Source organism: Myotis nattereri (assembly GCF_964212035.1).
Source record: "Myotis nattereri genome assembly, chromosome: 5".
NCBI classification, from domain to species: domain Eukaryota; kingdom Metazoa; phylum Chordata; class Mammalia; order Chiroptera; family Vespertilionidae; genus Myotis; species Myotis nattereri.
In genome coordinates, this window is record NC_138080.1 from 61118296 (window position 1) to 61137362 (window position 19067).

At 45.0% G+C, this 19067-nt stretch overlaps 1 protein-coding gene across 1 annotated transcript; it reads left to right on the forward strand.

The window, feature by feature from the left end:
* Positions 1-11284: 11284 nt before the first annotated feature.
* UCP1 (uncoupling protein 1) lies at positions 11285-16751 on the forward strand (the record flags this gene model as incomplete). The annotated part of the gene is made up of 6 exons (XM_081092682.1): positions 11285-11410; positions 12502-12700; positions 13157-13351; positions 13458-13559; positions 14276-14456; positions 16637-16751. The coding sequence occupies 6 exons, from the start codon at positions 11285-11287 to the stop codon at positions 16749-16751; spliced, it is 918 nt and encodes a 305-aa protein (XP_080948808.1).
* Positions 16752-19067: the final 2316 nt, after the last annotated feature.

The following is a 19067-nucleotide window of genomic DNA, read 5'->3' on the forward strand; positions in this document are numbered from 1 at the left end:
TTTCGTATCTCCGTGGGTTATTCTCTTCGATTCCAATGCCTTGTGATTCACCTTCTGCGAGTGGTCACTTCCGTCTAGCTCTGATGATTTGTTTCCCGTGCTCATGATCGCTCCACCCCCACGGCCGGTGGGCTCCATGTCACTGTCCGGAGAGACTGGACCTGGCGTCCTGGTCAGCTCCCGCTGCAGAGCACGGCCCAGCCTCAGCAGAGCAGCTTTCAGAGAGGAAACCGTGAAAGAGAACACTCCCCGGGGAAAGGAGGAAACCGGAGCCAGAGTGCTGGGCAAGTGAGTGCGCCAGGAACAGGGAGTGTTCAGTGAGTGTGCAGGAACAGTGAGTGTGTAGGAACCGTGAATGTGGCAGGAACAGTGAGTGCAGAACAGTGAGTGTGGCAGGAACAGTGAGTGTGGCAGGAACAGTGAGTGTACCAGGAACAGTGAGTGTGCAGAACAGTGAGTGTGCCAGGAACAGTGAGTGCAGAACAGTGAGTGCGCCAGGAACAGGGAGTGTTCAGTGAGTGTGCAGGAACAGTGAGTGTGCAGGAACAGTGAGTGCGCCAGGAACAGTGAGTGTGCAGGAACAGTGAGTGTGCAGAACAGTGAGTGTGCAGGAACAGTGAGTGTGCAGAACAGTGAGTGTGCAGGAACAGTGAGTGTGCAGAACAGTGAGTGCGCCAGGAACAGTGAGTGTGCAGGAACAGTGAGTGTGCAGAACAGTGAGTGTGCAGAACAGTGAGTGCGCCAGGAACAGTGAGTGTGCAGGAACAGTGAGTGTGCAGGAACAGTGAGTGTGCAGAACAGTGAGTGTGCAGGAACAGTGAGTGTGCAGAACAGTGAGTGTGCAGAACAGTGAGTGTGCAGGAACAGTGAGTGTGCAGGAACAGTGAGTGCGCCAGGAACAGTGAGTGTGCAGGAACAGTGAGTGCGCCAGGAACAGTGAGTGTGCAGGAACAGTGAGTGTGCAGAACAGTGAGTGTGCAGGAACAGTGAGTGTGCAGGAACAGTGAGTGTGCAGGACAGTGAGTGTGCAGGGACAGTGAATGTGCAGGGACAGTGAGTGTGGCAGGAACAGTGAGTGTGCAGGAACAGTGAGTGTGCAGGAACAGTGAGTGTGCAGAACAGTGAGTGTGCAGGAACAGTGAGTGTGCAGAACAGTGAGTGTGCAGGAACAGTGAGTGCGCCAGGAACAGTGAGTGTGCAGGAACAGTGAGTGTGCAGAACAGTGAGTGTGCAGGAACAGTGAGTGTGCAGAACAGTGAGTGTGCAGGAACAGTGAGTGCGCCAGGAACAGTGAGTGTGCAGGAACAGTGAGTGCGCCAGGAACAGTGAGTGTGCAGGAACAGTGAGTGTGCAGAACAGTGAGTGTGCAGGAACAGTGAGTGTGCAGGAACAGTGAGTGTGCAGAACAGTGAGTGTGCAGGGACAGTGAATGTGCAGGGACAGTGAGTGTGGCAGGAACAGTGAGTGTGGCAGGAACAGTGAGTGTGGCAGGAACAGTGAGTGTGGCAGGAGCAGTGAGTGTGCAGGAACAGTGAGTGTGGCAGGAACAGTGAGTGTGGCAGGAGCAGTGAGTGTGCAGGAACAGTGAGTGTGGCAGGAACAGTGAGTGTGGCAGGAACAGTGAGTGTGACAGGAACAGTGAGTGTGGCAGGAACAGTGAGTGTGCCAGAGAAACTGCAGACCCACCACACCCTCCCATCCAGCATGACTCTGGTCTGGTCTGGGCAGAAGGGCCATACGCCACAGGAAGTACCGCTAGGCAGCCACAGGCAGTGAGAAGGCTCGTGTCCCACATGGATACACAGGTGGGGAACCCCGGCAGGGGGCAGAGGGCAGCTCCCACAGTCCAATCTCGTCACAGCAAGTAGGGAGCAGGCTAGGTTTCTCCTCCCTTTCCTGTCCCCAGAGATGTAGCAGCCTCCCAGTCTCGGGCTGGCCTGGGCCTAGTCCAGGGGTGGGCAAACTTTTTGACTCGAGGGCCACAATGGGTTCTTAAACTGGACCGGAGGGCCGGAACAAAAGCATGGATGGAGTGTTTGTGTGAACTAATATAAATTCAAAGTAAACATCATTACATAAAAGGGTACGGTCTTTTTTTTCAATAGTTTTATTCATTTCAAACGGGCTGGATCCGGCCCGCGGGCCGTAGTTTGCCCACGGCTGGAGTCGCTGACTACAGCTTTGCCTAAACCTAGAGCTGCTTGGTCTTTTTATTTTTTTTAAATATGTTTTTATTGATTTCAGAGAGGGAGAGAGAGATAGAACCATCAATGCTAAAAGAGAATCATTGATGGGCTGCCTCCTGCACAGCCCCCACTGGGAATCGAGCCCGCAACCCGGGCATGTGCCCTTGACCTCTTGGTTCACAGGTCAACACACAACCACGCCAGTCGGGCAATCTACCTTCTTCAGTCACATCTGGGCTGCTGGCCACACTCCCATCAACACCAGTGCTCTCTCCTCTGACATGTGAAGTCAGCACTCTTCATCGTTACTAATCTGATCGACGAAAGACATTTGTTTTCCTTTGAGCTTCCCTCACAGCAGTGAGGCTGAGTGATTTTTGAAGTGTTTCCTGGTCCTTTGGATTTCGTTGGGATTTGTCTTCTGACTTTGCTGTCTTGTGTTCTACAATAGTGTGCAGTTTTCATGAGATCTTTTCAGGTAGATGTGGCTTCTGTTTTTTGTTTGTTTTCCTACTTCTTCAATGCCATTCTCTGTGGCAACAATGAGAGAATAACATGAAAGAGGATGAGGAGGTTTATGAAGCATAATAAGTTGCTCCACCCTCACTGAAGATCAGTGACTTTTCAAATGTTTAAGTGATTCTTAATATTGATTTTTTTACAGAGAGGAAAGTAGAGGGATAGAGAGCTGGAAACATCAGATGAGAGAGAAACATCGATCAGTTGCACATACCCCACTGGGAATGTGCCCGCAACCAAGGTACATGCCCTTGACCAGAATCGAATCTGGGACCCTTTAGTCCCCAGGCCGACACTCTATCCACTGAGCCAAACTGGTTAGGGCATGTTTAAGTGATTCTATATATATACATACATATATACATATACATATATATATATATATATATATATATATATATATACACACACACACACACACACATATATATATATATATATATATACACATATATATATATAATTGATTTTTTACAGAGAGGAAGGGAGAGAGATAGAGAGTCAGAAACATCGATGAGAGAGAAGCACCGATCAGCTGCCTCCTGCACACTCCCCACTAGGGATGTGCCCACAACCAAGGTACATGCCCTTGACCGGAATCGAACCTGGGACCCTTGAGTCCGCAGGCTGATGCTCTATCCACTGAGCCAAACCAGTTAGGGCTTAAGTGATTCTTAATAGCCATTTGTAGTTGCCACAGAGCAGACCTGCTGCAAAGCCTCCAGTTCCACCTGTAAGTTGCATTTGAATTAATAGCTAATCTATTGTGTCCCACTAGGGGGTGATGTTGAGCTAAAGACCCTTCCCTGTGACATTCAATAGATTCCTGGCAAAGTTTTGTTTCTTCATTCAAAACTGAAAAAATAAATTCCTCCATAATGCCCCGGACAACTAGAGCAGAAAGGCACAGGCAGAGCTTTGAATTCAAGGGCCACTGAAATGCAGAGCTTAACAAAACCTCTGTCCAGGCAGCCCTCAGCTGAAACTGCACTTGATTCCATCGCCAACACCGAAAGCCAAGGATCAAGGAAGAAAAGATTAAATGGAAGGGAGATGGTGTCCTTCATGATGCAAACATTACCTACCATTAAATATTTCCCCAGGATTTCTTTCTGCTTAACATGTAATTTCCCCTGGGTCCATGACCTTAAGGTGGCAACATTTCCCTCCCCAGTCCTCCAATAACACATTTCCACCAGCCAGTTTCCAGGGGCACAGAACGCCATCCTCCATGGCTTAATGCACACCCGGCACCTCCCACGGAGGCCAGCTTCCTCAGCTCCCTCTACAGGATGTCTAAAAGTATGACCTAAGTCAGGTCGCCCTTCAGCCTGAGAAAGATCCGCCTCCCCAAGGTCATGTTATCCTATGGCACACTTTTCCTTTTCTCTGCGATGGAGGCAACCTCAGTTGCTCTTTTAAAAGCTGCAATCGTGTCCTTTTGCCTGTATAAGCCTCAGGCACTCGAGGAGTATTGGTGGACACCAATGAACTTCCTAATTCCAAGCTGACTGACTTCAGCCCAATTAGCTACAGCGAGAGCTCTATAAAGTCTGGTTGTAGCAGCAGCCAAACGTTCTACCCACAGTATGGCAAAACCCGTATTTACGGAGTAAGATTTTACTGCAGAAAAGAATCTCAAAGATCTCAGTCCAAGTGCCTCAATCTGGCAGAGGAGGAAACGGTGCCTCGGAATGTTGCACTCCATTTGATGGAATAAAAGTGAATCTGGCAACTCTTCAGTTTCAAACGTATCTCATTTCCAGACATCTAAAGAAACAGAGTGTTGGGTGCTGGAATTCCTCGGAGCCTTTGTTAGGCACAAATATTAACGTTCAAGTTCTCTCTTTGAGAATTGCTAGCATTTCACAATGCTTTTCTCCACTGCCCTGGGGGAGCCTGGCCTCAGGCAGTCTTCCCTCAGGGTGTCTGCGCCCTCTGGGTCTTAGTATGAGCTGGACAGATGGGGGCTGGTGCCCCTTATACTCCCTCTGTGCCCACAGGCCACCCCACCCCAGGAAACATCAGAATCATGTTACCGTGGAAATTTAAACTTCTCTGCCGCTTCTCACTGTTTACAGTAAAAAGAATCCCCTTTGTCTTTAAGTGACAGTAAAAATTGCTCAACTGGTGCCAATGATGACTATAGTTTATAATACTGTGCTGAATACAGGAAATTTGCTAAGAGACTAGATTTCGGGTGCTCTAACTACAAAATAAATACATAAAAGAGAATGGTAGCTGTGAAAAGATGAACATGTCAGTCGGCTTGACTGTATTATAATCATTTCACTATGTATGTGAATATCAAATCATACACACACACACACCCTGTGAAAAAAGGCAGAGATCATCAGGGTGATGCTCTAACACCAATGATTACCCAAAACCACCAGAAACCAGGGGAGAGCCATGGAACAGATCCCCCCTCATTGCCCTCAAGATTCCCTCCCCAGACCTGCATAAATCTATTTAAAACAGAATTATCTTTGTCACTTCCCTGCCCCGGTCCCTTGCCTGGGTAACTCCTACTCGCTCTTCAAGACTTGGATATGTGTGCACCTTTTCCAGGAAGCTCCCAAATGCCCAGAGTGAGGTGGCCTCCTCCCCTGCTCCCCAATCACCTGGGTACATCGCTAACACTGCCTTTAGCATACTGTATCACAATCTCTTCATGTGTCCGTCTCCTCAGACCTTCGCACAGTGTATGCAGTGGGTGCTCAATAAAGGCATGTGGAATCAAGCATTCATTGAATCAACCATTACTCTAAGAATGTTAGAACAGCTCCACCACAAACGCCCTTTCATACCCTACCAAGAAATACTGAACAAGGCAGTTTAGCCAAGGAGGGGGTACACCTCACAAGGTCAAGGCCCAGGAACCTGGAGCAGAGCGCAGCGCCACAGGGCAGCTTGAAGCAAACCAGACTCCCCAGAGCTGCTTCATTGTGAAACTCAGCTGGGCAAACCCTCCAGGAGCGTGAGCAACAGGTCATCCTGCAGGTCAGAGGGAACTAGTGGAGAGAAAGCTTCATCTCTTGTGTGAGACTCGGGCATTTTAAAATCTGTCACGTATGTGTTTGCAACAATCATATTAACCACACAAGTAAAATGTAAAAGAGAGAGCTTTTATGGCACTTTAAGCACACAGACATGTTTGCACATTACAAAGCGTGCATAGCCCTAGCTGGTTTGGCTCAGTGGATAGAGCATCGGCCTGCCGATGGAAGGGTCCCTGGGTTGCAGCTCAGTCCCCAGTAGGAGGCGTGCAAGCAGCAGCCCATCAATGATTCTCTCTCATCACTGATGTTTCTATCTTTCCCTCTCCCTTCCTCTTTGAAATCAGTAAAAATATACACATATTTTTAAAAGGGGTGCGCATAGCCCAGGTGTTTCTCTTCCCCCTCCTTTCCATTTTTGTTGCCTCGTGTGTTCCTTTGTCGCTTTCAGTTTAATGTCCCACATAGGAGTGAATCCCTCTTATTGTTAATGTCAGGGTTTCGTCTTTCCCAGGCCCAGGACCAACAGTTGGTCCCACAGGGGCTACCGCAGCCAGCGCACTCTGAGAAGGCCGTGCGGCGCATCCCACCTTCCACGTCCCGTTGGACACAGGCCAACAGTGTTTGCAGCAATGATCGCAGACAAGACCGCTCCAGGCCGACCTCAGTTAGCCTTTGCTCCTTCCCCCGGTGTCCGGGTCACATTCACATTGACGCTGCAATCCTGGACCTTCAGCCAAAGCCTCTCTGCCAGGCACGGCGCACGACTCTGAAATGTCCATTTGTCTGGGAGATTGGGAGAGGAGGGATGATGGAAGGAGAGGGTCCTGGACTTGGGCTCTGACCTCTGACCTCTGACCCGGCAACTCTATCTTCATCCAAACGGAGGCTCAGCAGCGCCTGAGAACCAGGAGCCTCGAGGCTTTTTCTCAGCCGGAATGTCTCCCTTTCACCCCTGTGCCCTCCTGGCTGCTCCAAATAAAGAGACCTGGGATCCAGTCCTGCTTCTCCCATGTGATAACTGTGTCCCAGGGGGGGGCCACTAAATCAGGGGCTCAGGATGCCAGAGTGTAAGGGTCCCCCCACATCTTTCAGTAAAACCTTTATAAAGGTCAATGCTTTTGGTTCCCTACAACAACCTGCAGCGTGGTCATTCAAACTTCATTAGTAAAGCATGCAATTGCAGTAATCACTTCCTATGCCCTTCCTACGTGCCCTGCTGTTGTGACTGTGCTAAGATATTTACTAGTGGTATTTATTTAGATCCTGACAACAGCACTATAATTCTGATTATGTCCCCATTTTACAGACAGGAAGGAAAATGTAAAGAGATTAAATACGTTGCCTTAGGTCACATAGGTGGCAAAGGACACATTCAAACCCAGGTCCTTGTGACATTAAATCTGCTGCTCTGAATTACTATTACACCAAATACCTGAAATGTAATACTATAGAGATAGAGAACTCATTACCCAAATAGCATCACATTTCCTCTCAGATCACAGTGACTAGGAGAACATTTCTTACCCTTATCTAAAATTGTCAGCTTACACATTGCACCCCTCAGCACTAGTTCTTGTCCTTAACTGTGTACAGAAGGAATCTAACCTGTGCACTGGCTCTGACTTCCAGTGTCTGCGGACAGAGATGTCCTGCTAAGCCATCTCTTCCTCTTCATTCGTTGGTCCCCACTGGGCCTTAATCCCTCTCAATCTCCTTTCCCTAGATCTCCTGTACTACCTTCCTCACCTCTGCCACCAGGTTCTACTGAGGATGAAATGAAATAAAGTACTTTTTAAAGTAAATGTGTAGTAATGTTTAATCTTCTCTTTGTAAGTCCCCTAGTCATGAATATAAACCAAGTGAAGGACATACATTTCATGTGATTTTTTGATAACTTTTGATGTGACCTACAGAAAAAAAATATATGAGTCTATCTAGCCATTGTACACCTTCAAAGCACTGGGAAGTATCGTGTCATAAATTTCTGGGTGCCCTATGGTGATTGAGAGTATGGGGTCAGACAGGTCCTAAGAGCACCACTCGGTGGTTACGGGACCCAGAAGAAGTTACTTAACTCCTCTGGGCCTCGGAGTTTCCTCATCCGTGACGTGAGATAACCAGAGTACAAACCTCAGGGGGCTGCAATCAGGATGAAGTGTGTGAAATTTTGCCAAGTGCTTAGAGCAGAGTCTAGCACTTGTTAAACACTGTGTAAGTATTAAATGCATGCAGCAGATACATCTTTCATAGGGTCATGAGGATTTCATTCATCAGTGCTAAGCACAAGCGTGACCTATTATTAAGAATAACCAAAAGATGTAGAATATTCATTGGGAAAGTGAAGAATTTGAGGTTCAGAAAAGTTAATGTGTTCATACTCACACAGCTAGTTCCCTGATCACTACACAAGAGCCCCTTAATCAGAATGGAAACAAATGTTTTCTCCTTAACATAGAACTTGCTAGTCTCTCTCTTTGGGCATCAGTCCGGTCTTATTCTATTGGCTGGGCCGGGCCAAGAAGACCCCATTCTGCCCTCTCCCCACGGTCTCCCTATTCCCGAGGGCAGCCTGCCTGCCCACTTACACAGCAATGTGTATATGTAGGCACCTGTGCACCGCTCATATGCACGGCTTTCAGACAAACCCATCTAGCTCCCATCTAGATCCCAACTGAGGCTGCCATTCCCACTAATTGCTGTTTTAAATATTAAGCTGTAATAAGAATCATCCTATATACGACTTTTTCATATTCTGGCTAATTATTTTAGAGTAGATATTCAGATGTGGAATTATTGGATCAAACGTTATGGGCAATTTTCTTGGCTCAATGCCAAATTGTTTTCTAAAAGAATCATGTGAATGTCAAATGCCATCCTTAATACAGCATGAGTATTATAATTCTATTTTAATATTCATAACCTATAATTCTAACATTCATTATTTACTTATATTTATAGTATTTAATTTAAAATGTATATGCAAATGTTTTAATAATTATAATTTTGGAAGGGACAAGGGATTGATTTATAAGGTAAAAGAGGTACATTTATTATTGATATGAAATATATCCCCCCCCTATTTGTAGAGTTTGTATTTCTTCTTTTACAAATTGTCTTTTCTGCCATTTGTACATTTATATGTAAAATTACAACTTGATTATTTCCTACTGCTGGCTGAGAGAATTATGGAAGCATATAGAACATGATTCAAATGTGCAGCATTGTTATCTTTTTGATTTGCTATGAAGACATTTGTTCATCATTCCTGATCGATCACAGTTGGAACAAGGACAGTTGTAAATGTTCTCAATTTTAAAAGAGGAAAATAGGAATTTAGTGCATTAAGAACTTGCTGCCCTTCCTTAGCTATGTCATGGAAGACCCGCTACTCTTTCCCACACTGACCTATTCTTTACCTCCTCCCTTCTTTGTGCCAGAAGAGCAGAAGTCTGACCCTTTGGGGACACCACCCTCTCCCCTACTGTTCTCTCCAACCTGAGGCAAACTTTCACCTACTTCCCAGCACCTCTCCCAGAGCTGGCAGGCCCCTTGGAATCAGAACTATTTTCAGAGTCTTAAATCCTGAGAACTCTCCTGAGGCTTCTGACTTCTGCTTTTTCTTGGACCCCGAGAATGGGCCTTGTGCCAGCCTCTCAGGTACTCAATCACCACCGACCTACACTGGCTCCTGGAGAAGTCTCTTACCGACCGACCACACCTGTTAGTGACCCAGCGGCTCTTGCTGGCTCTCTTCTCACGGTCTCAAATATAACCGTCCCCTCTCCTAACTTGTCCTTACCTGCTTTGGACTACAACATTTTCTACTTTCTAGCAGATATATTCCTCATATTCCCTCCCCTTTTAATAGCTTCCATTTCACCCTCTCCTCTAATTTGTCATACACCGCCTTTTTAAAACATGAAAACATGTGCCTATGGAAACAAAACAATATATATATATTTCAGAGAGGAAGGGAGAGGGAGAGAGAATCATTGATCGGCTGCCTCCTGCATGCCCCACACTGGGTTTGGAGCCCGCAACCCCCGACATGTGCCCTGACCAGGAATCGCATGCCTCTTGGTCCATAGGTCGATGCTCAACCACTGAGCCATCTGGCCCAGCAATAAAACAACCTTTAATTTACTCTGCTTCCCCTTCAAAATGTGCCGAGCCTTCTTTTTTGTGTCCAAATCCAAAAATTCCACTTACTTGCCTCCAGGGCTCTTTATTCCAACAGGTGTTTGAGGAGGAGAAACTCCAGTCTCCTCACTCCCTCCAGCCCGACCTCCCCAGGAAGCCCCTGAGGACTGGCTCCTCGCACAGGACACAACCTGTTCTTAGAGAGGACGGGGGTGGGGGTCTGGGGGGGGGGTTACTCTCTGGGGCAGCATCTTATGCTCCTCCTGCTGGGGGACCAGAAGAATAAGTGCCCGCACAAATACATCTGGGCACAAGGACAGGAGTAGGTAAAGCTCCTCCTCCCATGACGAACAGGGTTACAATGTTGAATTTGTCACTCCAGGTACGTTAGCAGCAGACTTCTCACCTGGGGTGGCTCTGGAACCACATTCTAGGAGTGCAGGTGACTGGCCCAGGGTCACAGGGGGCACCTGCAGCAGAGCTGCACCTGGAGCCCAGCGGCCTGTGTTGGCCTTTCCACTCACCCTCCTAAGAAATGAAAAGGAGCAAGTGACACCTCATGTCACGTAGCACTTTAGCAGTTTACCAGCTGCTTCCTGTATGTCTACTATCTCATTGGACAGCCTCCTGCAAAAAGAAAATGCTCAAACGAAAATTTATTTGAAACGTTCAGTGTTCCTGGTCTCTGCCTGGGATTTTTCCAGGTCTGGATTTGGTGGTTAGAGAGGAGAAAGGAGGATGCGTTTCTAGTAAAAGGGAAGCCTAGATAGTGCCTGCAAAGGTCCTGGGGTCTCCCTCTTGCCTCGCACAGCCCCAGATCCTCAGGACCTTGTACCAGAATCACTGAGATTAAGTTTATTCCAGGGGTGGGGGGAGGCAGCTGCTCCCTGCCCAGCCCTGGGGCGCAGTCAAAGGGTGACAGAAGCCACGGAGGGTGCCAGCTACCGGTGCGCCTTACTCAAGAGCCGCGCGCGGGGCGCAGACCACCAGGTGCGCTCGGGGTGCTCTCTGGGTGAAGGGAGGCTCCCCAGAAGCCGACCGTGCACGCGGGTGGGAGGGTCTCAGCGCCCCAGGGCCCGCCCCGCAGGTCCCAAGCCCGGGTCTTTCGAGATCTGGCGTGGCTCAGCCCGGAGCTGCGGCTACATAAGTCCCCCACCGAGGGCAGGGCGCGCGGCTGCCAGCCCGGGCGCAGTGGGTGTTCCTGGGAGGAAGGTGGGGAGGGAGGCACTGCCCGACCCGGCCCCACTCCTGCGCTCCTCCTCCCCGCTGTGCCCGCCGGGACCACCAGGCTGCCAGCCGCCCGGCTCCCCAGGGCGAGAGCGCGTTGCTGCCCGAGCGGACGGGAGGAAAGGGGCAGAGAGAACTGAACTTCCACCTTCCGGACGGACGGCAGCCTTCTCCTCGGCGCCAGCGCCTCGCTCCGCAATCTGAGCGAGGATGGAGGGCGCGACAGCCGCCGAGGCGCATCCCACCATGGGGGTCAAGATCTTCTCAGCCGGATTGGCGGCCTGTGTGGCGGATGTGATCACCTTCCCGCTGGACACCGCCAAAGTCCGGCAACAGGTAGGGAGCGAGATGGGGAGAGGGTGCATCTCAGGCAGGGAGATCTGACTCCGGCGTGGATTTACCTGAGCAAAGGGAGGTAGGGCAGGTGGCCACCTTCCACACCAGTTTGGCCTTGTCACAGGACTGGGTGCATTAGGGTGGGAAACCGGAACTTTTCCAAGATTAACTGCAAAATCACAAGGGCCACGGAGAATGATTATTATCTAACCCAGCGGTTCTCAACCTGTGGGTCGCGACCCCTTTGGGGGTCGAACGACCCTTTCACAGGGGTGGCCTAAATACATCCTGCATATCAGATATTTACATTACGATTCATAACAGTAGCAACATTACAGTTATGAAGTAGCAACGAAAATTTTATGGTTGGGGGTCACCACAACATGAGGAACTGTATTAAAGGGTCGCGGCATTAGGAAGGTTGAGAACCACTGACTAACCCCAAATGTTAGGGGGGCACTACGTGTTCTCAGAGCGAAGCATGTCAGCCCTCTGGAGTAGGCAAGCCAAGCTCTTTCTTCTTCCATCCTTTCATATATTTCAGAGAGGAAGGGAGAGGTAGAGAGAGAGAAACATCAGTGATGAGGGAGAATCATTGATGAGCTGCCTCCTGCACGCCCCACACTGGGGAGCCAGCCCTCAACCCGGGCAGGTGTCCTGACTAGGAATCCAACCGTGACCTGGTTCATAGGTGGACGCTCAACACTGAGCCACATGGCAGGGGTCTTCTTCCATTTTTGATTCAATGGGGCATCTTCCCAGCCTGCCTTCTGGAGCGTTCATGGGGGGGGGGGGGGGGTGAGGATGGGGAAGGGGGAATGTTCAAAAGTACCTTGTAGCGGGTCTTGCTCCATAAGTATATAGTGGGAGCTGTTAGAGAAACAGAGAAATAGAAAGACAGACAGACAGATGGATAGCTAGGGGAGCTGTTGCTGGGAAGGGAAAAGGAATTGCAAATAGGAACACTGGAGAGTCTTGGCTTAAGGTCTCTCCACAGAGGACAGCCTGCTACCAGCCTTTGCCATTTCCTCACCGGGTAGGATCCCCTGTTCAATCTACCTTCCCTTTGACCCTTCCTTTCTCATTCCCAGATTCAAGGTGAATGCCCGAACTCCGGTGCCCCTAAGTATAAAGGCGTCCTGAGAACAGTCATCACTGTGGCAAAAACGGAAGGGCCACTAAAGCTCTACAACGGACTGCCTGCTGGCCTGCAGAGACAAATCAGCTCTGCCTCTCTCAGGATCGGGCTCTATGACACCGCCCGGGAGTACTTCACCGAGGGCAGAGAAAGTAAGCGACCAGCATTCCTGGGCCCACAGCCAGACCTGCGCTGTGCCCAGCTCTGTTCAGAGCTGTTCCCCGCAGGGTAGGGGTCTTCAGAACAAACTGGCAAGCAAACCTCAGTATCTGAACCAGTGCCTCCCCCCAGTTAGGAAAAGCCTGAAAAAAAAAACACAACTAAATATAGGAAACAACTAAGCCACTGTTTAAATAGGCATTATGTTTTCTTTTTTCTTGAAAATCCTCATTTTTTAAAAGAATTTCAGCTTTGAAGTCTTCTTGCCCCACTATGATTTAGCATGTATGTAGTGCATGAGCCACACATGCATAGGTATTAGGGAAGTAGAAAAGATATAAAGATACAATACTAACCACTAAAATTAAAAAGACATGTAGTTGCATTTTGGGTCTTGATGGTTTTTTCATTTTGCTTGATTTTTTTTTCTTCCTTGTGGATTTCAACAGCTAGTTTAGGAGGCAAGATCTTAGCTGGGCTGACGACTGGAGGAGTGTCTGTGTTCATTGGCCAACCCACAGAGGTCGCGAAGGTCAGACTTCAGGCGCAGAGCCATCTCTATGGTCCGAAACCTCGCTACACTGGGACTTACAATGCTTACAGAATTATAGTAACAACTGAAGGCTTGTCGGGCCTTTGGAAAGGTAACTAATTCCAAGGTGGATTTTTAAAATCATTAAAACAAACATATCCAATTAGCACCTTATCATATAAGGGAGCTATTAAACATTTTCTTTTTCATCTCCTCAGGAACTACTCCTAATTTGGCAAGAAATGTCACCATCAATTGTACAGAGCTAGTAGCGTATGACATAATGAAGGACACCCTTGTGAAAAATGAAATCCTTGCAGGTAACCTCCCATGTGACATAACAAACAGGACTGCACATTTACAATTTCAACTTGGAGCTTCTCTTGCCACATTCTACTGAATCCCTTAATTGTAATAGTTTGAAGTACTTTTGAACACACATATATATATAACTTTTGAGGAGCAGAAAAAGACTAAAGCCCTAAGTTTTAAAAGTTTCATTGCAACAAATTTTTGCAATGAAACCAAAATGCAACTATATTCTTATGTCATTACTCTCATTTAATACAAATGGGACTTTTGTTAGCATCTTATTCTTTATATAGCAGGACTTGGGCAGTGAGTTCATTCTGCACTGTATCCAAATGAGCTAGTTACATGAGTTCATCAGCAGTTTCATCCAAATGTAGAGCCATCAAATAGGTTCCTAAAGTTAATATTCTAACAGGTTCTCAAGACATTGAGATTCTCCTTGGACAATGACTTTAATAAACAAGTATCTGATGCCTGTGTACCAGGCATTATACCAGACCCTAAAGGTACAGAGAAAACTGACAGGATATTTTCCTAAAACACAATCCACTATGCTATGCATGTACTATTTGCCACCGTTTTCCATTATAAGTATAATCTTCTTTATTGTATTTATTTCCAAGGCGTCCTGTGTTGACTTCCAGGTTTACAGTGATCTGATAACTAAACACTAGCAGCCACTCCCAAAAGTCTGATGTTGACCTGTCCCATTGATCCATTTCAGATGACCTACCCTGCCACTTTATGTCGGCTGTTTTCGCTGGGTTTTGTGCAACGCTCCTGTCTTCGCCAATGGATGTAGTGAAAACCAGATTTGTAAATTCCACACCAGGACAGTACAAGAGTGCGCACAACTGCGCAATGACAATGTTCATTAAGGAAGGACCATCAGCTTTTTTCAAAGGGTAGGTTATGATCTTCCGTATCTATAATGATGTGCTTAGGCTATCTGCGCACTTCGGAACACTGTCTCCGCTAAACAATTGATGTAGCTGAGCAGACATAGGCTACTATGCAGTATAATTAGTGTTTCCTTTTCCTTGCCATAGACTTCTCTCATCTACCAATTCCACCGTGCAGGAAAATTAAAATTAATTTTCTCAACCTTGATCAGAGGCTTATTCAACATAAGTAATTGGTCCCAATCTATTAGAAATGTATAGACAGTATTTTGCCTTCTCTGGGAAGAACTACAAAGCAAAGGAAAAGCATAATAGAGGACTTTGAGAAAACAGTATTTGCTTTTTTCAATTTAATGGACTGTGGCTTAGATTGTATTAAAGCAAAACTAGAGAAAAATCACTGTCATTGATCTAGAAAAGTGATGCAAAACACTCACATAGAAATGTATTGTACAGTGGGTCACATTTCCATAAAGCAATATTATATTATATTGGAAATGACCTTCCTAAGAAAAATATATTATCAACTAATTATGGATATATTCAATAAGGATTATACCAGTGGTAAAATAACAAAATTCTATAACCCTTAAATATTGTAAGGCAATGTCTTGAACCGAATAAGATAAACATAAATTCACTATACACACTATACAAAAAGTTCCACTTCACCGTACCGTTTATGATACATTAATACAAATGAAATACATTATAAAATTAACTTTAAATGGATATGCCAGTTATTCACATCAGCCATTAAACAATAATTTTTTTCAAATTTAAAACCTTTTGGGGACTATATATTACAACAAGGATGAATCCTGAAAATGTAATGCTAAATAAAATGAGTTAGACACAGAAAGACAAATATTATATTATTCTACTTATCTGAGGTACCTACAGTAGTCAAATTTATAGAGACAGAAAGTGGAATATAGTTACCTGGAGCTGAGAGGAATATAGAGTGGGGAGCTATTTTTTTTTTTTTGTCCTCACCCGAGAATGGTTTCCTCTCATATGCTCCTTCACTGGGGATTGAACCCACAGCCTAGGTATGTGCCCTGGCCTGGAATGGAGCTTGCGAACCTTTGGTGCACAGGATGATGCTCCAACTGAGCCACACTGGTCAGGGCAATGAGCTACTTTTCAATGGGTTCAGAGTTTCTGTTTGGGTTGACAAAAAAGTTGTGGAGATGGATAATGATGATGGTTGCATACAAAGTGAATGTATTTAATGCTACTGAATCATACACTTAAAAATGGTTAACATGGTAAATTTGTTAGGCATACTTTATACCTTAATTAAAACACATATACACACATCCAAGAGTCAGGAGAAATATATTAAGAGACCTCTCCAAAAATCTTTGGGGATGATATCTGTAGGCCAGATCACTTAAAAAAATATTCTCTTTGTTTGGGTTTTTTTTTTTTTTATTGATTTCAGAGAGGAAGGGAGAGAGAGTGAGTAACATCAATGATGAAAGAGAATCATTGTTTGGCTGCGCCCTGCACATCTTACTAGGGATCAAAACCTGCAACCTGGGCATGTGTTCTGACCAGGAATCAAACCCCATGACCTTCTGGTTCATAGGTCAATGCTCAACCACTAAGCCACACTTTTTAAAAAATTTATTCAAGGCAGATTTAACTGATGACATCTTCTCTTTCAATATTTCATTGCTGCAAACAGGCATTCAAAATCAATGATTTGTTCTGCACAGTTTGGCAGAATTCTTAAAAAAGAGCAACCAAAAAAGAAAAGCCAAAGAACCCCCCTAGACATGGGGCAGTCTCTCTAAGGATAAGAATTGCCAAAATCTACACAGCACTAATTTCTCGACTCTAGCAAATGGTCTTTGCTTCCTCCTCTCACTTCATTTTTTAATCGTTTCCTAATAACAAAACAAAAACTTCCCCTCTCCTCTGAAAAGAAGGAAAGGCCATGAAAAAGGAGGAGACAAGCTTTGGTTTGGTGGGAATGTATTTATATAGCTGTTTTGGAGCAGTATAGGTGAAAAAAATAGATGACACTTTATTTTAGGCAGCAGATAAAGAACAGGTACTTTTAAGCATCTTCATTTGAGAAGAGTGGCAACATGAAAAGCAAAAGCTGCCTGTATTATATAATAGCTTTGAGAATGTCAAGCAAACTAACACACCAGTGACATGCACTTTTCCAGGTTACTACCTTCCTTCTTGCGACTGGCATCCTGGAACGTCATTATGTATGTGTGCTTTGAGAAGCTGAAACGAGAGTTGATGAAGTCAGGACAGCACGCGGACGGCGCCACATGAGCGTCTTCAGGAAAAGGCTGGGACATACCAGTGGGAGCCTTTGCCAACTGGATGATTAAAAAACAAGCAAAAAACTATTCCCATTATTTCAGCCTAAAAAGATAAAGGAATTCTGGTAGAGTAGAAAATTGTCAACTATTCTCCCTCCCCCCACCCAGTTGAAAACTAATACCTTTTATTTCTTGTGACTTTTATTCTGTTTTAAGGAGGGGAAATTAAGACATTCAGGACTCACTCTGGCAAATGTAATGTCCAGATAAGTTACTGCATTTGATTTACCATTGTGTGTGTGTGTGTGTGTGTGCGCGCGTGTGCATGGAGAAGGGAGGTGGTTTATGATTGAATATGAGAAACTTGAACATCTTAATTATAATTCAAACTGATGAAAAAGGAACATTGAGTGAAGTGTCCTTTATATTTATAAATACTTAAAAATGAGCAGTTATAAAAGAAAATATTACTGTTTTCTTTTTATATACTAACCCAGTTGTCAGTGAATATATTCAATAAAGTATTGCTAATACCTTTTAAAGTTTGTCTTTTTGGGGCTATAGTGCATGTAAGAGTTGAAGTTCCCTACAATATTTGTGTAGAGCAACATTCCATACGAAGGTCTATAGAATCAAGAGGCACACACTTACCTTGTTATTAGTAGAGTTTTAAAAATTTGTCTATGTTTTATGACATCTATAACAAGTTCTACGTAAGACATTATATCCATTTGGGCATTGTTGTTATTAGGATCATGGAATCTTTCCTAGAATCACAGAATTTTAGAGCTATGAGGTAACTTTGGTTAGACAGAGCAGCAGACTCAGGCAAAAATGAATCTTCAGGGCCTCTTCCCAGCAAAGCCAAGTTTGTCATTAAAACCTGTAGTAACCTTTTTCATGCCTACACACTGAATGCAAAAGAAGTAGGGAAAGAATAAACGAGATTAAAAGAAGTATGAGAGCCAACTCCTTTAGCTTGTTCTTGTCTGGGAAGCTTTTTATCTGTCCTTTGATTCTAAATGATAGCTTTTCTAGGCAGAGTAACCTTGATTTTCAACATTTTGAATATTTCTTGCCAATCTCTTCTGGTCTACAAAATTTCTGTTGAGAAATCAGCTGACAGTCTTATGGGAGCTCCCATGGAGGTAACTAACCACTTTTATCTTGCTGGTTTTAAGATTCTCTCTTTGTCTTTAACCCTTGGCATTTTAATTATGATGTGTCTTGGTGTGGGCCTCTTTGGGTTCATCTTGTTTGGGAACCTGTGTGCTTCCTGGACTTGTACATCTATTTCCTTCACCAGTTAGGGAAGTTTTCTATCATTTTTTTCAAGCAGTTTTTCAATTTCTTGCTCTCTCTCTTCTCCTTCTGGCACCCCCATGATGTGAATGTTGGTAAAACAAGGAATGGCAGCAGAAGAGCCAGGAAGCCCAAATTGTTCTTCTCCAATAATTTCTTAAACAGGTAGTTAGCAGATGAGTTAAAGTCACAAAAAAAGAATTCTGTGTATTCTGATTTACTCTATAAAAACATGGTTAAAGGATTAAATAACCATGTTTCATTTATGTTGCAGCAACATAAATGACTTCAATAAGAGATGGGAGGATGGGAAGAGAGCAGAAGTATTAACATCAAGGCTTACAATAGTTTCAACATGTTTTTTTATTTGCTCACAACATTCCAAACACAATGACATCATATTTCAACTATTGCTTTTACACAGAAATTAGTTGCTTTACCCAAAGTAAACAAAAATCTATTTTTTTATATTGGAAACTAGTACTTTTTCCTGCTGGGAAAGCCAGTGCTTAAATATTTGTTGGATACTTTAACAGAAATATGAAATTGCCTTATCATAAGACTGTAGTACTTGGGTCTTACCTGCACTACATTTAAACTTTCTCTTGTCAAAAGTTGAAGCCAGGAAAAATAAAGTTTACTTATGATTTTTTCCTCCCAGATTTTTAACAACTCCATTAATTTTCATGATTAAAAAAAAAAAAGCAGATGTGGAGAGGTTCATAAATATGAAAATGGAAATTAAGCCTCCTCAGCTTGTTCATGGAGAAGGTGGGTGGACAATTTATCCCAAGGAAATAGCTGCTTCACTAATTCAAGAAGGATAATAAGAATTATTGCTCTCCAAGCCAAACCTCTTCTCTTCAGTGCCATGACAACATGTAATCTTTCCTGCTCTGGCCACGAGTGTTCACTTTTCACACTCATGTAATGTGCAATCTTTGAGCAAGTTCTAACTCACTGAACACCATGGGAAGAAATGTACATAAACCACTGTGAACACTGGAATAAGAATGAAGAGTAC